This window comes from Dendroctonus ponderosae, unplaced genomic scaffold, assembly GCF_020466585.1.
Source record: "Dendroctonus ponderosae isolate FM_Combo_2020 unplaced genomic scaffold, Dpon_F_20191213v2 Dpon_F_20191213_1, whole genome shotgun sequence".
In the NCBI taxonomy this organism is placed as follows: domain Eukaryota; kingdom Metazoa; phylum Arthropoda; class Insecta; order Coleoptera; family Curculionidae; genus Dendroctonus; species Dendroctonus ponderosae.
In genome coordinates, this window is record NW_026017110.1 from 24,836,098 (window position 1) to 24,853,386 (window position 17,289).

At 36.0% G+C, this 17,289-nt stretch overlaps 4 protein-coding genes across 5 annotated transcripts in view; 2 read left to right on the forward strand and 2 right to left on the reverse strand.

Annotated features, from left to right (window-relative positions):
• The window catches only part of LOC109539800 (arginine--tRNA ligase, cytoplasmic), a 6,657-nt gene extending 2,980 nt beyond the window's left edge, over nucleotides 1-3,677 (forward strand). Inside the window, exons 3-7 of one of the 2 annotated variants that reach the window (XM_048668827.1) lie at nucleotides 1,596-1,824; nucleotides 1,875-2,174; nucleotides 2,238-2,254; nucleotides 2,285-2,856; nucleotides 2,911-3,677. In XM_048668827.1, coding sequence (XP_048524784.1) covers nucleotides 1,596-1,824; nucleotides 1,875-2,174; nucleotides 2,238-2,254; nucleotides 2,285-2,856; nucleotides 2,911-3,586 — 1,794 coding nt within the window. In that variant the 3' untranslated portion in view covers nucleotides 3,587-3,677. Of the gene's footprint in view, nucleotides 1-1,595; nucleotides 1,825-1,874; nucleotides 2,175-2,237; nucleotides 2,857-2,910 lie in introns of both variants that reach the window. The other variant, XM_048668819.1, reaches the window with a different exon arrangement.
• A 151-nt stretch (nucleotides 3,678-3,828) lies between these two features.
• LOC109539791 lies at nucleotides 3,829-14,610 on the reverse strand. The gene is made up of 11 exons (XM_048668805.1): nucleotides 14,161-14,610; nucleotides 10,324-10,482; nucleotides 6,289-6,504; nucleotides 6,046-6,229; nucleotides 5,804-5,990; nucleotides 5,486-5,747; nucleotides 5,172-5,433; nucleotides 4,845-5,048; nucleotides 4,473-4,796; nucleotides 4,153-4,419; nucleotides 3,829-4,102 (listed from the first exon to the last, which is right to left on the reverse strand). The coding sequence occupies exons 1-11, from the start codon at nucleotides 14,161-14,163 to the stop codon at nucleotides 3,915-3,917; spliced, it is 2,256 nt and encodes a 751-aa protein (XP_048524762.1). The 5' UTR covers nucleotides 14,164-14,610; the 3' UTR covers nucleotides 3,829-3,914.
• LOC109539384 (NADH-ubiquinone oxidoreductase 49 kDa subunit) lies at nucleotides 6,501-10,308 on the forward strand. Its single transcript, XM_048668834.1, is given in 5 exon segments — nucleotides 6,501-6,709; nucleotides 6,711-7,017; nucleotides 9,258-9,454; nucleotides 9,506-9,851; nucleotides 9,910-10,308. Coding segments are annotated over 5 exon segments (1,347 nt in total). The 5' UTR covers nucleotides 6,501-6,575; the 3' UTR covers nucleotides 10,273-10,308.
• Nucleotides 14,611-14,690: 80 nt separating the features above from the next.
• The window catches only part of LOC109535066 (membrane-associated progesterone receptor component 1), a 5,117-nt gene continuing 2,518 nt past the window's right edge, over nucleotides 14,691-17,289 (reverse strand). Inside the window, exon 3 of the mRNA XM_019900885.2 lies at nucleotides 14,691-16,327. Coding sequence (XP_019756444.2) covers nucleotides 16,224-16,327 — 104 coding nt within the window. The 3' untranslated portion in view covers nucleotides 14,691-16,223. The remainder of the gene's footprint in view (nucleotides 16,328-17,289) is intronic.

Below are 17,289 nucleotides of genomic sequence, written 5' to 3' on the forward strand. Positions count from 1 at the left end.
GAAATGACAAAAAAAGTGTCAGAAACTCGGAATTTTCTACAATCACGCCAAGTTCCTAATCATATCTGGGAGTAATTTTGTGATCTTGAAAACTACATAAATAACATCTATTTTTGCAGCAGAAATGTACAAACAAAAATTACAGACTTTAGGAAGTAGATTTCAAATTGAATTTTGTTTATTTTTTTGTGTTTTTTTTAGTCGTACCTACTAACTTCTACTACGCTATGTAAAAATAACGAAATAAAATACACCACGTGTTTTTGTATTATTATTCGCTTATAGCGAACTCCGGATATAACGAACCAGTTTTAGTTCATTTTTCAAGTTTGTTATATCCGGACTCAACTGTATATCCAAAATTAATTGCACTATCACCCCCTGCAAGGAATGCATCTACTTACCAAACACCCTGTATATATAAAACATTTTGCGTTTGTTTTTAACCGAGCGTATAATAGACCCACTTGTAACCATTACTGACTAATGTTTATTGTCTAGGTCACACACACAACAAACATTATAAGACATTATTCGGCTTTATTCAATAAAATCATACATAATAATTTCTGACGTCTAGACGCAATATGATACTCAATAAAATTCAGAAGTCAAGAGCGAAATACTACAAATATGTCAAGTAAAACGCGAATAGCTCCATAGTCTGTCTGCATAGTAAATAAAATAATTTCTGCACCAAAATGGCGAATTTAATCAAGTGAAGGCCTTAACCAATAAAAAACCTGACTACCATGCAGATATTTTTTTCTTAGCCGTCCGCACCAGTTCTGGCTGATTGCGCTTGCGCGTCTTACTGCCATGTTGCCGCTATGTACATATTTGGTTGGAAGTTGTATTTGAACCGAAACGGCGCAGATGTTCTTGGGTGAGATATAGCTGGCATTTCGGCTGGAGCTTCTACTTGAGAATTGGCGCATAGAGTTCGCCGTTCGCCACACCATTTTCTCTGAGGTTAGGCGTCGCTATTCGAGCAAGGCCAGGCGGTTAAAAACCAAATATGTGCATAGCGGCAACATGGCAGTGAGACGCGCAAGCGCAATCAGCCAGGACTGGTGAGGACGGTTAAGAAAAAATTATCTGCAACTACCATTCTACCCATAGAGAAAGTAGAAAAAAATATTTTACTTTCTCTATGATTCTACCTATCAGTCTTTATCTATGCTACCATTGTCGCCACTGTCTTGTATAAAGCCACTGTAGTGAAAACCATTAGATCAAACATATAAGCCTTAGTTGTAGATAAGTTCTATATTGTTGAGGCGGATTCACTTTTTTACAAACTTCTTTTTGGGTATTTCGCCTAATATAGATACCCTCTAGGTGATAGTTCTTGATTACTTTTTGATAAATAATTCGTTCTTATTGCGAAATAGGAGCACTATTTATCAAGCTGTAATAAAAGACGTGAGGAAATTCTGTCTTTTTTAAAGACAAAAATTTTTGAGGCGAAATACCCAAAAAGAGGTTTGTAAAAATATAAGCCTTGTTCTATGAAACATGCCGACGGTGAGTGCCCTAGCTGTATGATTTATAAGCTGTGGTATTGCTTCAACGTGAATATATTTTTGGGCCAGGCTGCATTAGCTATTGGAAAGATGTCTAAACCCCCAGTTACTATGGAGGTTGGACTAGAAAGCATCCTTCAAATTCTGCAGAATATATTTTCCAATGCAATAGAAGCTGCTTGTCCTGATATTAGAAATATACCTCCAGTTGATATTGCTTTATCAGGAGCGAATCCCAAGTTTGGTGATTACCAATGTAATTCAGCTATGAGTTTGGCGAATCTCTACAAACAACTTGGTAAGTGTGCAGCCAACTAAATTTGAATGTATTTGAAAAATTATTTTCAGGCCAAAAGCTTTCCCCGCGAGATATCAGCACTAAAATCATCCAGAATGTCGCTCCTCATGATCTCATAGCTAAGCTTGAAGTGGCAGGTCCTGGTTTTATAAACATATTTTTAAGCAAGCGTTATGTGCTGAGAGCGATTTCTTCAATTTTTGAGGAAGGCGTAAAACCGCCCACTCTTCCAAAGAAGCAAAAGGTTTTGGTCGATTTTTCTTCCCCCAATATCGCCAAGGAGATGCATGTTGGGCATTTGCGATCAACCGTTATTGGCGACAGCATTTGCCGCCTATTGGAATACTTAGGTAAGTGTACTAAACTACTGTTTTTACTCTGTTTACTAATTTGAATTTTCTGATCCTTCTCAGGCCATGATGTATTGCGAATTAACCACGTAGGCGACTGGGGAACGCAATTTGGAATGTTAATAGCCCATCTGCAAGACAAATTCCCCAACTATTTGGTGGAATCGCCCCCAATTAGTGATCTTCAGGCCTTTTACAAAGAATCGAAGAAAAGGTTTGATGAAGAAGAAGATTTCAAAAAGCGCGCATACGCCAGTGTCGTCAAGCTGCAGTCATTCGATCCTGACCATGTAAAGGCGTGGAAACTAATTTGCGATGTATCGCGGCAAGAATTTCAAAAAATCTATGATCGACTTGAAATCAGCGTTGTTGAAAGGGGCGAATCCTTCTACCAAACCCGCATGGAAAAGATTGTCAAAGATTTGCAGTTGGCGGGTTATCTCGAAGAAGACGATGGCCGAAAAGTTATGTGGGGAGATTCCGGCACCATTCCGCTAACAGTAGTAAAGTCTGATGGAGGGTTTACATACGACACCTCAGATATGGCAGCTCTGAAGCAACGCCTGGAGGAAGAGAAAGCTGACTGGATCATTTATGTTACCGATGCAGGACAAGCGACGCACTTCCAAACCATCTTTGCCTGTGCCAGGAAGGCGAAAATCTTAAACCCTCAAATTCACAGGTAGCTTGCAGTCATTTGATTTAATTTCGACTATACATTTTTGTACTTCTTTAGGGTTGACCATGTGGGCTTCGGCGTGGTACTTGGCGAAGATAAAAAGAAGTTCAAAACCAGATCAGGCGACACCGTGCGTTTGATTGATCTGCTGGATGAAGGTTTGAAACGGTCCTTGGATAAGTTAAATGAAAAAGAGCGCGAAAAGGTGCTATCGCCTGATGAACTAAAAAAAGCTCAAGAATCCATTGCATTTGGCTGCATAAAATATGCCGATCTATCACACAACCGTAATCACGAGTATGTTTTTTCATTTGATAAAATGCTGGAAGACAAAGGTAATACTGCCGTTTATTTGCTATATGCGTACACAAGAATCAAATCAATTGCACGGAATGTGGAGTTTACTGCTGAAAAAATCAGGGAAGTGGCTAGTAGTGTTCAGGTTTCGTTAGCGCACGAAAAAGAATGGAAACTAGCCAAGGTATTGGTTCGCTTCCCAGACGTTTTGCTTAAAATGACGGAGGATCTTTGCTTGCATCACCTATGCGAATTTGTTTATGATATTGCCACCACATTTACCGAGTTTTACGACTCGTGTTACTGCATCGAAAGAGACTCTTCAGGCGGAGTGGTCAAAGTAAATACCGACAGAATTCTTCTAGCCGAAGCTGCGGCTTTGGTGATGGAAAGATGCTTCCATATTTTGGGACTTAAGCCCGTCTCCAGGATGTAAGGCATTAAGTGATTCTGTGCAAAGTTTTGTTTACTATTAAACTTGGAGTTTGAAAATACTTTCCTGGTCAATAAGAATAATATCAAACATCCTCGTTTGTTTTTCTCTCGATTTTCCTGCTATCCAGGTAGCATTTATATGGTTCCTGCACTTCCTTCCATTAATCCGATATTAATTTCCTTAATACACAAATCTAGTAATTACTTATCATGTAGGTAGTTGTTAGTCTTAAGACACTACTATGTTATTGAGCAATTTAAGTGGTGCCTTAGTATCGATTGTACATTTCACTCTATATATACATTTGAAAAAACATTCAACTTATCAGCTAAGGTATATTAACACTGAAGAATCTCTTCGGGTCGCCCACTTTCGGTTGGAACCTTAGATTCACTCGTTTGCCCTTTTGATCATCAATTTCAAAGAACGAGTTCCAGTCCATCAAATAATAAAATCCACTTCTCCTCGGCGTTGTCGTTTCAGGCAACGTTTCGGTCGCAGTATCGGTGGACCCTCCTAATAAGAAATTAGAAGAACAGAGTCGTTTTAGGAATAGGTTCACTCACCAAAAGAATCTTCCAAGTCTTTTATGGACGCCGTTTTGGTTTCCTCTGGCAAGCTTTCAGAAGTAACTGTTACCACTTGCTCAGTGACTTCGTCTTCTGCGCGTTTAATGTCATTCTTGCTCAATCCGCGATCGTCTTCAACAGGATTTGGAGCTTTTTGATCATGAAGGAGTATTAAGTCTTCAGGGTTTTGTGGTTTTAAGCTGCTGATCAATTCTTTTAACTCTCTTTTGTCGGTTTGGTCCATATCGTCTTCAGTTATTGAGCCTAAAGTTTAGAATTGAATAGAGAGCAATCAGCCTTTGAAAACTAGCAGCTACCATTCAGTTTCTCCAACTTCCTCATGATTTCCAGTAATCGTCCCAGCTTTTGTACTTCGCCGTTCGGCATGATTCGAATTGGGCCAAATTCCTGATGGTTCTTTGAAGACTTTGGTATATTTTCATCATCAACGGATTTTGATAAAGTTTCAGTTGCAGGCTGCTCTCGTACTTTTCTTCCACCTCTGGTGGAACCAAATCCCATATTCTGTAGGATTGGTTTTAAGTCATCGGGCACTGCATCTATAGATATTTGTTCTATCTGGATATTTGGATTAGAACTATTGCTAGATGCATCTGCTATCTCATTACTGCGAGGAATTTCTGAAAACATGTTTTAGTTTTTTATTTAATTTGTGTTTAATTATTCACCTTTCTTCAGAGATTTACTGCTCCTCGTGTTCTTATCTAGCAATCCGAATTGCGACAACAATTCCTCCATTTCTCGCCTGCTTCCAGTATCTGCTGGCAAGGGTTTAAATCCCAAGTAGGACTTCGGATCGATTTTTGCCGTATCTGGATTAAATTCCGGAATTTCGTTTTCTTTTACATTCTCATTTGGATCGGGGAGCAAACCTGCAAAGGAAAATAATGGGCCCTAAATATACGCTACGTTCACAATGAGGGTGGGCATTTGGGAGTCATCAGTCTTTTCAAATGTTCGATTCTTAAGCAGACGATAGATAGATAATTGCTCACCAAAGTTCTTGAGAAGTTCTTGCATATCAGGTGAAAGATTATCAACTACCGCATATCCATTAGGTGAATTTGTAGTGGTAGATGTGGAGGGAGTATTTGTTGAACTAGTTGGATAAACTCCGATTGAGGCCAGGATATCTTTGACCCTATCTGCCTCACTTTTCTCGGATTGAGGAGCTACTGAAGTGAGTGACACTCCATGGGGATCTGTTAGAGTTGCCAGATTGAGATCAGCAACTACTTTCTTCAAATGTTCTGGAATCTAAAGGCACAAGCACGCTAATGGACGAACTACCCGGAAATAGCCCTTCTACCTCTAACTCTATTGAAGGTTCGGAATGGTACTTGATTTCTGAATCGTCATTTTTAACTGGCATGGGGATGAACGATTCACTATTTTCCATCTCTTGAGGCAGCAAATCTTCCAGTTCTGAATTTATTTCCGTTGCAGCTTGCACTAGAACTGGTGGCTTAATAATTCTGATTCCTTCTGGCGGATAAGTGGGTCGTTTGGAATGGTCTTCCGGATATTGGTGGTTTGAGTACTGGACCTCTTTTCGTAGTGGTTGGCGTCGCCTGGACTCCAGAAGGAGTATTTGTAGGATTTTATATGCGAAAATGCTTGCGCCTACCTTGGGCGATAAGTGGTTACTGGCATCTGTGTTGTGCTAGTAGTGGTCACTACTGGCCTTCTCCTTCGTTTAATGTCTCTTCTGGTGGTTGTTGAAAATCGGGGAGTTGTCACTCTTTCTGTAGTCGCTTCAAGAGTTTGTTTGCTGGGGCGTGAAGTGGATGAACTGAACTTAAACTGCACGTTGCCTAAGGAAATTTAAAAAGATATCAACAGTCCGGCTGTTTCCTGAGTAGAAAGTACCTCTAGAAGGTTTTCGTTTCGGAATAGTGTAGGGATTTTTGACATCTGAAGATTTAGTAGTTTTCTGTCGGAACAAAGGTACATTTTCCGTCGAAGTGCTCACAGCTGGCTGTTCATTGGGCAAGTAGTCGTCTTCAATTATGCTGGTAACGGGAGGTTTTGTGTAGAGGTCTTCCACATTTACCTGAAACGAATTTTATTAAATACTCCCAGTTGCGTGAACATTTATACCTGAAAAGTTACCTCATCAGACCTCAAAGGGGTGTAGGCTTTGACCACCATCAGAGCCTTTGGATCCCTTTTGGAATCTTTGCTGATATCTTTCAAAATACTCCCATGTTCTTGCTTCGTTAGATTATCTAGAATATCCAGAATTTCCCCTCTGGTCAGCCTGGGTAAGTCCGGGTTGGATTGGATGAGACGTTCCACTTCTTTGATAGTGTCTTCTGTATTGTCAGTCTGAAAATCAGTTTCACGTGAACATTTAAATCATCTGCATTCATGCTGACAGCATCAAATTAATACGAAAAATGTTGAGATTGAAACGTTTCCGAGTAAAACCGCTTCAGGCCATCACTCGGCGCTTTAGTGCTAAATGGTATCCAGACCCAGAGTATTTCGAGCAATTCAAAGGTCCTGTAATGTATCCAGATGAGACCACTTCCAAGGGTTCCCGATCCGCTTGAAAGATATCTAGATTGGAGTAAAGTTAAATTAGAAAATGTGCGCATCAACTTTGGGCCAGCTCATCCAGCTGCTCATGGATGTTTGCGGATGATTACCTACTTGGAAGGAGAAATTGTAAAAAGGCTGGACCTCCATATTGGTCTTCTACATCGAGGTACTGAAAAATTGATAGAGTATAAAATGTATATGCAGGCTCTTCCATACTTTGACCGATTGGATTATATATCTGTTTTGTGCAATGAACACGCTTTTTGTCTGGCGACTGAAAAACTATTGAATATACAGGTATGTTGTTTAGTTGATTAATTGATAACATTTTTTAGTTTTTCTGATTTACTTGCCGGTCTTCTTTTGTAAATGTGTATGATTATGCGGCTGTAGATGGTGTTGAAAAAATCGCACTATTGCGAGAATGCCAGCAAAAGATGGAATTAAAAAAGGTTTTTTTTCAAATGCAATTTTCGAAAATCGTGTATATTTTCCACAAGTAAACAATAGAATAACTCGATACAACGCCATAAGAATTAACGTCCTTTTGACCCCCTGTAGCTTGATAGCCAAGGCGAATTGGGACATTGTTAAAAAAGGCATTTTTTGCATAAAATGTAGGCCTGGGTAACACTGTGTTGAGTTGCGCTATTGAGTGTTGCCGCTCTCTGAGTTAACGAGTTATAACTCATCGGTTAATGAGTTATAAGTAATTTATTAAATCTTTACGAGGCTTGAGACTGGAATTTTCACATCTTAAAAACATTTTTTTCTAAGTAAGTAACGTTTTACTACTTTGTTCAAACGACTTAAAAAAGTCATCTAGATTTTGCCAGCAACAGAACAGAGTCCAAAGAAAGTCGACGAGTTTTCTTGTAAAATCGATCTCTTTATTTTTTTGCATAAAAGTTTGCAAAACTGCAAAATGTTTTCCAAAAATTTTTGGAAAGCGGTTAACCGATAAGGCCTTAGGAGGCGAGTGAAATTCATCTTATAATTTTTCACAGAAAATACCTAAAGTGTCAGTATTTTAACTAAAAAATAATGCGATTTTTGCGTAGAAAGAGTTGTTTAATATAAACTTTGTTTTGTTTAGGAAAAGTTTAGAAATCGCCTACGATGAGGACAGCAAATTTTCCAAATAATTTTTTGTAAACTTTTGACCTCTAGTCATTTTTCAAGATCATCTTAATTACTTTCGCTAAAAAACTAAATACAATTATTTGGTTTTTGTGCCAAATTCGAATCTTAAAAAATGCTTTCTAAAGTTCCCTACAAACCGATGAATGAGGCGAATTTTCTAGCAAAATTAATTTTGTCATTTTTGGATTAAGAGACCCCAGAAAAGGGTTTTTTTGCGTTTTCGATTACAAACTTTTAGTTTTGTGATCGGTTTTGGAGAAAACCTTAATTGTTTTAGGGAAAAAAACGGGTGGAATTTATTTTCGTTTTTTTTTCTCGAATTCAACGCTGTTTTTGTGCAATTTTTCCAAAGCTATAAATTTATCTTGTAATTTTTCGAGTAAAAGATCGTCGTATCGTATTTTTAAGTGAAACTCTATAAAATAGAGCGTTTGAGTAGAAAGTAAAGCAAAAAAAATCAGTCAAAACACATTTTTTAACAAACTCTACAGTCTTCAGAGGAATAAAGGAGACGAGATTTCCAAATAATCTGTTAGAAACTTTCGCTTATTCTGTTCGTATTTTGATAGAAAATTATTTAATTTTTGTTCCAAATTCGACGCTGGAAAGAGATTTCAAAACTTTTTACAAAGCGACCAAGGATTCGAAATTAATTTCAAAACTTTTCGCGGAAATGACCTTAAGATTGTCAGCATTTTAAAGTAAAACTTTAGAAAATTTCTCATTTAGAAGAAAGAGTAACTTGGCTAAAACTGGACAATTCTGCAATTTTAAAGAAATTTTAAAAATATTATTAAAAAATGGCATTTAAAATAAATCTTAAAACAAGTAAAAAGTCATCAACAATTTCCCAGCAACGGAAGTGAGTTACTGCACCGGTACGTTGGGTTGGCGCACCAAGCCATTTGCGTTGCACTGCGCCAACTCCTAAAAATTCACTGAGTTACCCAGGCCTAATAAAATGGTATCAGGAATTCCCATCTGCACGTGGGACAAAGTCATGGCTTCCCTGTTATTTTTTTAGTTTTTATGAAACTTTTCGCTACCAGTTTTTCAGTAGAATTCAATAATGTTAGGTGATCTTGTGGGAAACCAATATTTTATTAGTTATTGACAAAAAGAGCAATTTTTTAAATTGATCGCTGTGTATATTTTGAACTGAGCTTGAAATGACCTTTCCAAGAATGTATTTGATACTTTTTCATGCTCAATTTTATGTGTGAAACATAGAGCTTCAAAGCTTTGTAGAACGTGTTAACTGCTAAGCGTCCGCTTTGCACGAGTAGACTGGTTCTCTCAATGTCTCAAAATGCCAACAACGACCAGGAAAAGTTCAAACATTTGTTTGTCCTTCATTAAAAATAAATCTACTTGTATGGATCTGTTCTAAATAGGTGCCTCGCAGAGCTAAATACATCCGAACCCTATTTTCTGAGATTACGAGACTTCTTAACCATCTTGCTGGAGCATCGTTTTTGACTTTGGATGTAGGGGCGATAACTCCGCTTTTTTGGCTCTTTTAAGAACGCGAGAAACTATATGAAATTTGCGAGAGAGTATGCGGAAGTAGAATGCACTGTGGGTATTTCAGGTAAAACCCAACAGCCTCTCAAGCCTTATTTAAATGTAAAACCTTGTCCAGAATTGGAGGAGTTGCTCAAGACATGCCCCTGGGATTAATGGATGATATTCATGAGCTGGTATCAAAGCTGCCAGAGCGGCTGGATGAGCTTGAATATTTAGTCACCAACAATAGACTTTTTATAGCCAGAACTAAAAATATTGGGCCAATAACAGCTCACGAAGCGCTCAATAGAGGATTTAGTAGCGTCATGCTTAGAGCGACCGGTGAAAAGTGGGACATTCGGAAAGTGATACCATATGAAGTGTACGACGAATTGGAGTTTGATGTTCCGGTTGGAGCGAATGGAGATGTTTACGACCGATTTATCTTACGCGTTGCCGAAATGCGACAATCCATAAGACTGGTAAAGTAATTCTCGCGCCTCATATTGCGGGGATTTGGAAATTTGGAACCATCCACAAGTCAATCAGCTACTGGACAAAATGCCTCCGGGTGAAGTTAAGGTGGACGACAACAAAATTTCCCCTCCAACAAGAGCAGAGATGAAGAAGAGCATGGAAAGTCTGATTTGCCACTTTAAATTATTCTCCAGAGGATTCAACGTGCCACCCGGCTCAACTTACACCGCCATCGAACACCCTAAAGGCGAGTTTGGGGTGTATTTGGTGTCGGATGGCACCTCCAAACCCTACAGGTGCAGGATCAGACCTCCCAGATTCATCCATTTGTCCGGAATGGACGATTTGGGGCGAAATACGTTTCTTGCTGATGTAGTGGCTATTTTAGCCAGTATTGATGCGGTGTTTGGAGACGTTGATAGATGAAGTGTTTGGATTTGTAATATAGATTTTTGAGTGTAACGATAAGAGTCTTACCCCGGCATGATCGTTGATGGATCTCTGCACCTTGGAGGTGCGTTGGAGGGCGTTGATTTCTTCAGGGGGCGAGAAATTCTGCAAGCCGGGCAAGTTGAGGGTTTGGGGTGGCGCTGCCGCCACACTCACCAGGTGGATTACACAGAGCCACTTTACTAGCTGAAAAAAATCCTAAATTATTCAGCATTTAAATTGCTTTTTGTCTTGATATTCAAAGCAAGCAGCAGTAGTACAATACTTGTTTGTATGCATTTACATAAAGAAATTATGGAAAAGTGCTTCGGTGTTTATCGAAAACTGCCATTCATCAATGTTCGATGAGTAAAACATTGATATTATGTGTACGAAGTCATGCTATTTTAGTCATTATCTCGGTTGGAAACCGTTACTGTTTGCTGCTACCGGTACTCATATGTAAACCAGGCTATTTTTTACAATAGTGGTACTAAAGACGGGGTCGCGCAAAATTTCAGATTAATATGTCTTTGGGCAAGAGCAAAGAAGACGTTTCAATTTGATATTGCATGCAAAAAATAGCTTGTTGTAAATAATTTAACGGCATCTCTAAAAGGTTGTGCTAAACCAATAAAACGTACTTTATTTGGTACGTACTTGCTCGTAGGAATATGAATTTTTAGTTTGGAATTGCCAGGAAGTACGTTTTGTCTGAATGCATGCAGGAGACAATTTTAAGGGAAAATTTTACTTCATTTGAAGTGGTCTAGGGAACGAACTTGAATTTAATGAAGGCAGTTTTCAAAGACGATTTTCTCCCCCAGCCCATTGAGAAGGACTGAAAAATACATTTAAGTTAAGTCACAAATGCGACTGGGGTTCCTAGTCAGCATCTCTCAAATACCGTTTTAATAATTATGATTAACAGGGTATTGGGTCAGGTCGTCTGTTATCTCACATGTCGCAGCCAATTAGCACCTGCATTCGGCTCGTAACTAGCACATTGTGCAACGTTTTGTTCAAATATCATCATAAGATAACGTAGCATAGATCGAATTGAATAGAAAATCTGACGCAAAGAAAATCTAGCAAAGTGGCATTTGGGGCCTAATTTCAGATTTAGTTTCCTGCGAAAATCCCCGCTTTTCAGACCGCCTTTTTTATAATTGCAATCCCTAAAGCGATTTTTACTTTAATTTTCAATCACCGCAAAAATGTTTGTACACCCTGTAAATTTTAGTTTTATGCGAATTCTTCTAATTTTCGATTATTTTGAACCGGTTTTATATAGAAACGTTAAATTCTTTTATCAAGTAGTGAACGTCCAAGTTGCAGAATTTTTGTGTAAAACAAGAGATGGTTACCATTAAAAGACCATCAAAAAAATATGCAGAGTGGCCATTTTCTGAATCTTTGTATGGGTAACTTCTACATTTATAAAGATAGAGAATCCGTTAAATGGGCAAAATTGGGCAGAATTCGATTGCCTACTCATTACCGTTTTCAAAATTTATGTACCCGACTTGGTTCCTGAAATATCCTGAAAACGCAAGAAATCAACACTTTTTTAATTATCATGTAATTCGTAAACTGCTTATATTAGAAAAAAAAGTTAAAATTGTCTTTGGTAGAACTTTTTGCGTTGAATTCAATAAACTAGCACTCGGTGTCATAGTCAACTTGATTTACGAGATAAAAAATAAACTCATGTTTTTTTTAAATGGTAATCATAGTTGGCTGTGCGCCTTTTAAAATCCTTATTTTTTTCTGAATTTAACAATATAACTGTTTGTATGTTTTTCTCCTTTTGTTGCCGTAAAACTTCAAAAGAAGATAAAAAATGTGTAGTAAGCTATGGAAACAAGAACTATATTATCACACAAAGCACAAAACAAAAATGAAATAATTAACAGACACAATCATGTTTACTGGGCTAATGAAAATCATCATCWAARTGAAAATAGGCGAGATAAACATGTTTTTTTTTGTGAATGTCTAGTGTGGCATTTTTAGTGCTAAAATTGTTGGTCCATTCTTTTATAATCACAATTTAAATATGGAAAGATATGTACACTTTTTACCAAATGCTAACGGAAAACGATTCACCAAGTCTTCAAGTTCATTTGGTGAAAAGTGTAAATATCTTTCCATATTTAAATTGTGATTATAATAGAATGGACCAACAATTTTATCACTAAAAATGCCACACCAGCCATTCACAAAAAAACACGTTGATCCCGCCTATTTTCAATTAGATAATGATTTTCATTAGCCCAGTAAACATGATTGTGTCTGTTAATTATTTCATTTTTGCTTTGTGCTTTGTGTGATAATATAGTTCTTGTTTCCATAGCCTACTACACATTTTTTATCTTCTTTTGAAGTTTTACGCCAACAAAAGGAGAAAAACATACAAACAGATATATCGTTAAATTCAGAAAAAAATAAGGATTTTAAAAGGCGCACAGCGAACTATGATTACCATTTAAAAAAACATGAGTTTATTTTTTATCTCGTAAATCAAGTTGACTATGACAGCGAGTGCTAGTTTATTGAATTCAACGCAAGAAGTTCTACCAAAGACAATTTTAACTTTTTTTCTAATATAAGCAGTTTACGAATTATATGATAATTAAAAAAGTGTTGATTTCTTGCCTTTTCAGGATATTTCAGGGACCAAGTCGGGTACCTACATTTTGAAAACGGTAATGAATAGGCAATCGAATTCTGCCCAATTTTCCCCATTTAACGGATTCTCTATCTTTAAAAATGCATACAAAGATTCAGAAAATGGCCACCCTGTATTCATATATTTTATTTGTCTTAAAGAGCCACCGTTTTCAAACCTTGCCACCAATTTTCGCCGTTTCATGAAAGAGAGCGTATTGCGCTCCGAATGTAATTGCTTAGAAAAAAAGGACTCGTTAATAACGCAGACAAAATAATTGTTAACAATAAGAAGATTATTTTATAACATTTAATTATAATTTCCTGACCGTTTTCTCCTGCAAATTAATTCAGCTTGCTGTTGAACAGCCATTAATTTTTGTTAGGTAACGGTAATAATGTCTTTAATTCATCTGCAGATTGTTGTTATTGATACCTCTGAGTTTGGGTTGCTCATACGAGAAAAAAGCTGCTTTTCCTGTTGCAGCATGCTCTTTACCCTCGTTACTTTTGTATAAAATTTAACAATTCAGAATCCAATTGATTGTGTCACAGGTGACTAATTTCAAACCATTAAAATAGTGTTTGGTACACCCACTTTCGATTTTACTTTTAGGTGTTAGTGGACATAATTTAGTTATTGAAAGTTAAAGAAAATCAACCAATTAGCCGAAAAACAATTTGCATTCGAACACTAATTTTCAATCCCTAGAATGCCTATAATATTTACGAACGAATTAATTCTTGCTTAGGTAATGGTGTTGTTGAGTTGCAAACGTTTCGTATCATCCAAAAGACATTAGCATGCAGTTAAAGATAATTAATTTTACAAGTTTTCGATTAGATGGAGCTAGAGTTAATTGATAACTATTCGTGTCCTTTGCATAATGTATTACCACATTTAATAGCTGTCAATGGAGAATTGAACAATTATGTTAATCGAGTCGACTTAAATTTGTATTTGGAAATTCAACCTATTTCTAATGTAGATACCAACATTTTTCCATCGTTCTAGTGTTTAATTTATTTTAAAGTAAATCCCTGTTAATTTTTTATGATTTCTAAGTAATTTTTCCATGTCATTACACCAAACTGTGCTTTGTCATTTGACTGGAATTCCACAACACGAATAAATCGCACTTATTACCGAACGCTTGTTATATTTTATGTAAATATTCGCCGGCACAAACCTGTCACCTTAACAGGCCCACTTACCATAATGTAACTTTCGCTATCACTTTCTTTTACTAATAAACAAAATTCATCTGAAGAAATGTGGATTTCAATGTTTTTTAATGCAACCTGGCCGCTACTGGCACAATTAATGACTATTAATTGCTTAGAACAATAGACCAAAGAAAAAAAGTAATTTTATTTATCTATAAAAAATAACACCCAGATAAACAATAAATACGAAATGTTCAAGGTAGCCGCCGGTTTGTTGAAACTTTCACAAATATCGCGGTACTCGTGTACAAGAAGTGACCTAGCAAACTAACCGGTGATTGGGAAGTCTCACGTACCAAACCATATTACCCCTCTTAAGCCACAGTTTAAGGAGGAAATCGCTATTCATATTTCCTTTCACTAGGTTTTCAGTTTTTCAATCTGAAAAGCAAATAGATGCTTTTGAGATGAATCAATCCAAATTCACACAAATGCCCACTTCTCCGTTATACAAACAGAACAAATTCAATTAGTTTTTCCCTTTGCCAAATATTTCACATATAAATAAAACTAGCGCATAGCATTTCTCCGTGATTTTATTTAAGCGAATAATAAGCATAAATCTTATTCGTATTACCTTCGCCAGACAGCAATAGAAATCCTACATCCATTCCTAAATATATGGCTATAATCCATAATGAACAAATTTAATTACTAAATCAAGAAAACATTTCACAGATATTTACATCTGAACTAAAATTCGATTGTGCTTCCTGATAGTTCAAACTATTGCAACTTAATTTCCACAAGACGAGATTATTCAATTAAAAAAATATAACATCAATGTTCTCGATTGCGACTAGATTAGGGTATTGAATGCTTGCCTAATATTATGCACGAGTTCCCTGTAACGAAAAGCAACAAACAGTAATTATAAACTTAATAAGCAAAACTGCAAATCCACTGCGTTAGAAAATCAATATAAAAAGAAATACAAACATACACAAGGCTTAACGGATACTTAAATAGCTTTAGAAAAATATTTTCGTCACATTTCAGATAGTTCAATTGTTACCATAATTTTGTTCCTCGCCTTTAATTGATCATACCCGATGTATACGAAAAACCTATTTAAAGTCTACATAGCTTCATAACGAAAAAGCAACCGATCTTCGAAAACGCTCCTTCTTTCTAAAGAGAGGTTTTTATATCGCGCCACTGATTTGGGCAAACAACTTAAGATATTTATATAATTAATAGGAATTTTACAAATTATTTACAAAATTAAAACTACATTTTTTGAAACTAAAGCATGAACATTACTAAAATCAGCTTTTTATCCCGTGCTTCCTCGATATCAGAACGTACTAATTTTTAATTCGATTAACAAAAACGCCATCGATTGAAATTCAATTTTTGAATATTGGAAGCTTTTTCCCGACACATGAATTTTTCTACCAAGTAATTACTAAACTCGGTGCAGATAAAATTTTGTTTAAAATGAAATTTCCAATATTAAACGATAAACAATCAAACAAAGTTTAAAAAATTAATAAGAAATAAACATCTACATACAACTATGATAGCAGCCAACTAATTCTGGAATGTTTTTTAAAAACATTTGAATAGAATCACACACCATAAAAGTACATAAAAACCGCACACGCATCACGAGATGATGATAAATAGGTTTCTCGTATTTCTAGAATTAAGTAATTAACCCGATCCATTATACACACTTAATAAAATATACAAACAACCAACAAGATATTATATAAAATTAGGATTTTTCAAAATCTTTTAATATATTATTTCATAAGTATAGATACATATTATATCTAATCTTGTTAGGCGCAGTGTTGTTAATTACACTGATAAGGCGTATTTCAACGTAATTCTCATCAAAATATTCCCATTTCCTGAAAAACCGTTTAAAACTAAATGCAGTTCAAGCAACAGTATTGGAATCTCTTAAAGTTATAAAAAAATTGTTGCAAGATGATAAATTTGGTTAAAGTGGGATTTTTACGTCGCAAACACTGCGCCTAGCAATTTCCAATAGTCAGCCTTTTTTGGGGAAAGAACAAAACGGTATATGTCTTGAAAATTATTTAATCATCCTTAGATTTTTCAGTATTCGACTCGTCTTCTTCGTCGGAATAGTTGTTGGGTTGTTCACCGGGTTTCAGCAATCGTCCAACATAATCGTATTTTTCTGCAAAATTAATTCAATATTTAAGTAATTAAATGAAAAACGCAGTTTACCAGTATAACCCTTAGAGAATTACAATTGTAACTGAATATTTTCTCTTATATATGTTGAGTAAGTTACAACCATCGCTGTTAAATTAATCTCATTATCTCTAACTTTTAGTAAATTAGGTCAATCTAAACTAATCTCTCTGATTACTGCAACACGATACATCAACAACAAAGCAAAAAATGAAACAATCGATTCAATTCCACTAGTGGCGCGAGCACTATGTGTAGTGTAGTGCTTAATACATGCAATGAGCTCATTAAAAATTCCTTCATAATGTTTTGTCGTACAAAATGATGAAGTATGTTACGACTAACTAAATTAATAAATCTAACTTATCTCTAAAGTACTTATATATCATCGAGTAGATAGTAGGATATAATTCAGCATCAAATTTAACGATTTAAAAGTATGTGTAATTAAATATACGTCTATTCACTACACACATTATTGCTTGTAATGAATGATATGTGGAATTTTTCGTACTGTAGATAAGTGATGAAATGTACTTTTAAACTCAGTTCCATGGACTTGTTTTCGAAATGTTCTATTTCGGCTGTTGGTATTGTCATAATGTTTAGAAAGTTAATTTAATTTAATGTTAGTTATTGTTACGTGTTTAAAAAAAAGCCAGTTACATTTCGTGAATGATCCAATCTATCTCTCTCCGTTATGAGAATCTAGTTCAATTTTTACCCCTAGGTTTTATGTTCAAAAATGTAATAAGAACTTGATGTCATCGTCAATCAGAAAACTTATAAAAATAAATATAAAGGTTCATATAAGCACGTCTGCAAACGCTTCGCTGTGAAGATACAATATGTTGAAATTTGAGTTTATTGTGTTTATTATCTTTTTGTGAGTTTTTCAGATATTTATCTCGCATTTGGAACGTTACCATTGGCATTAATGTTACA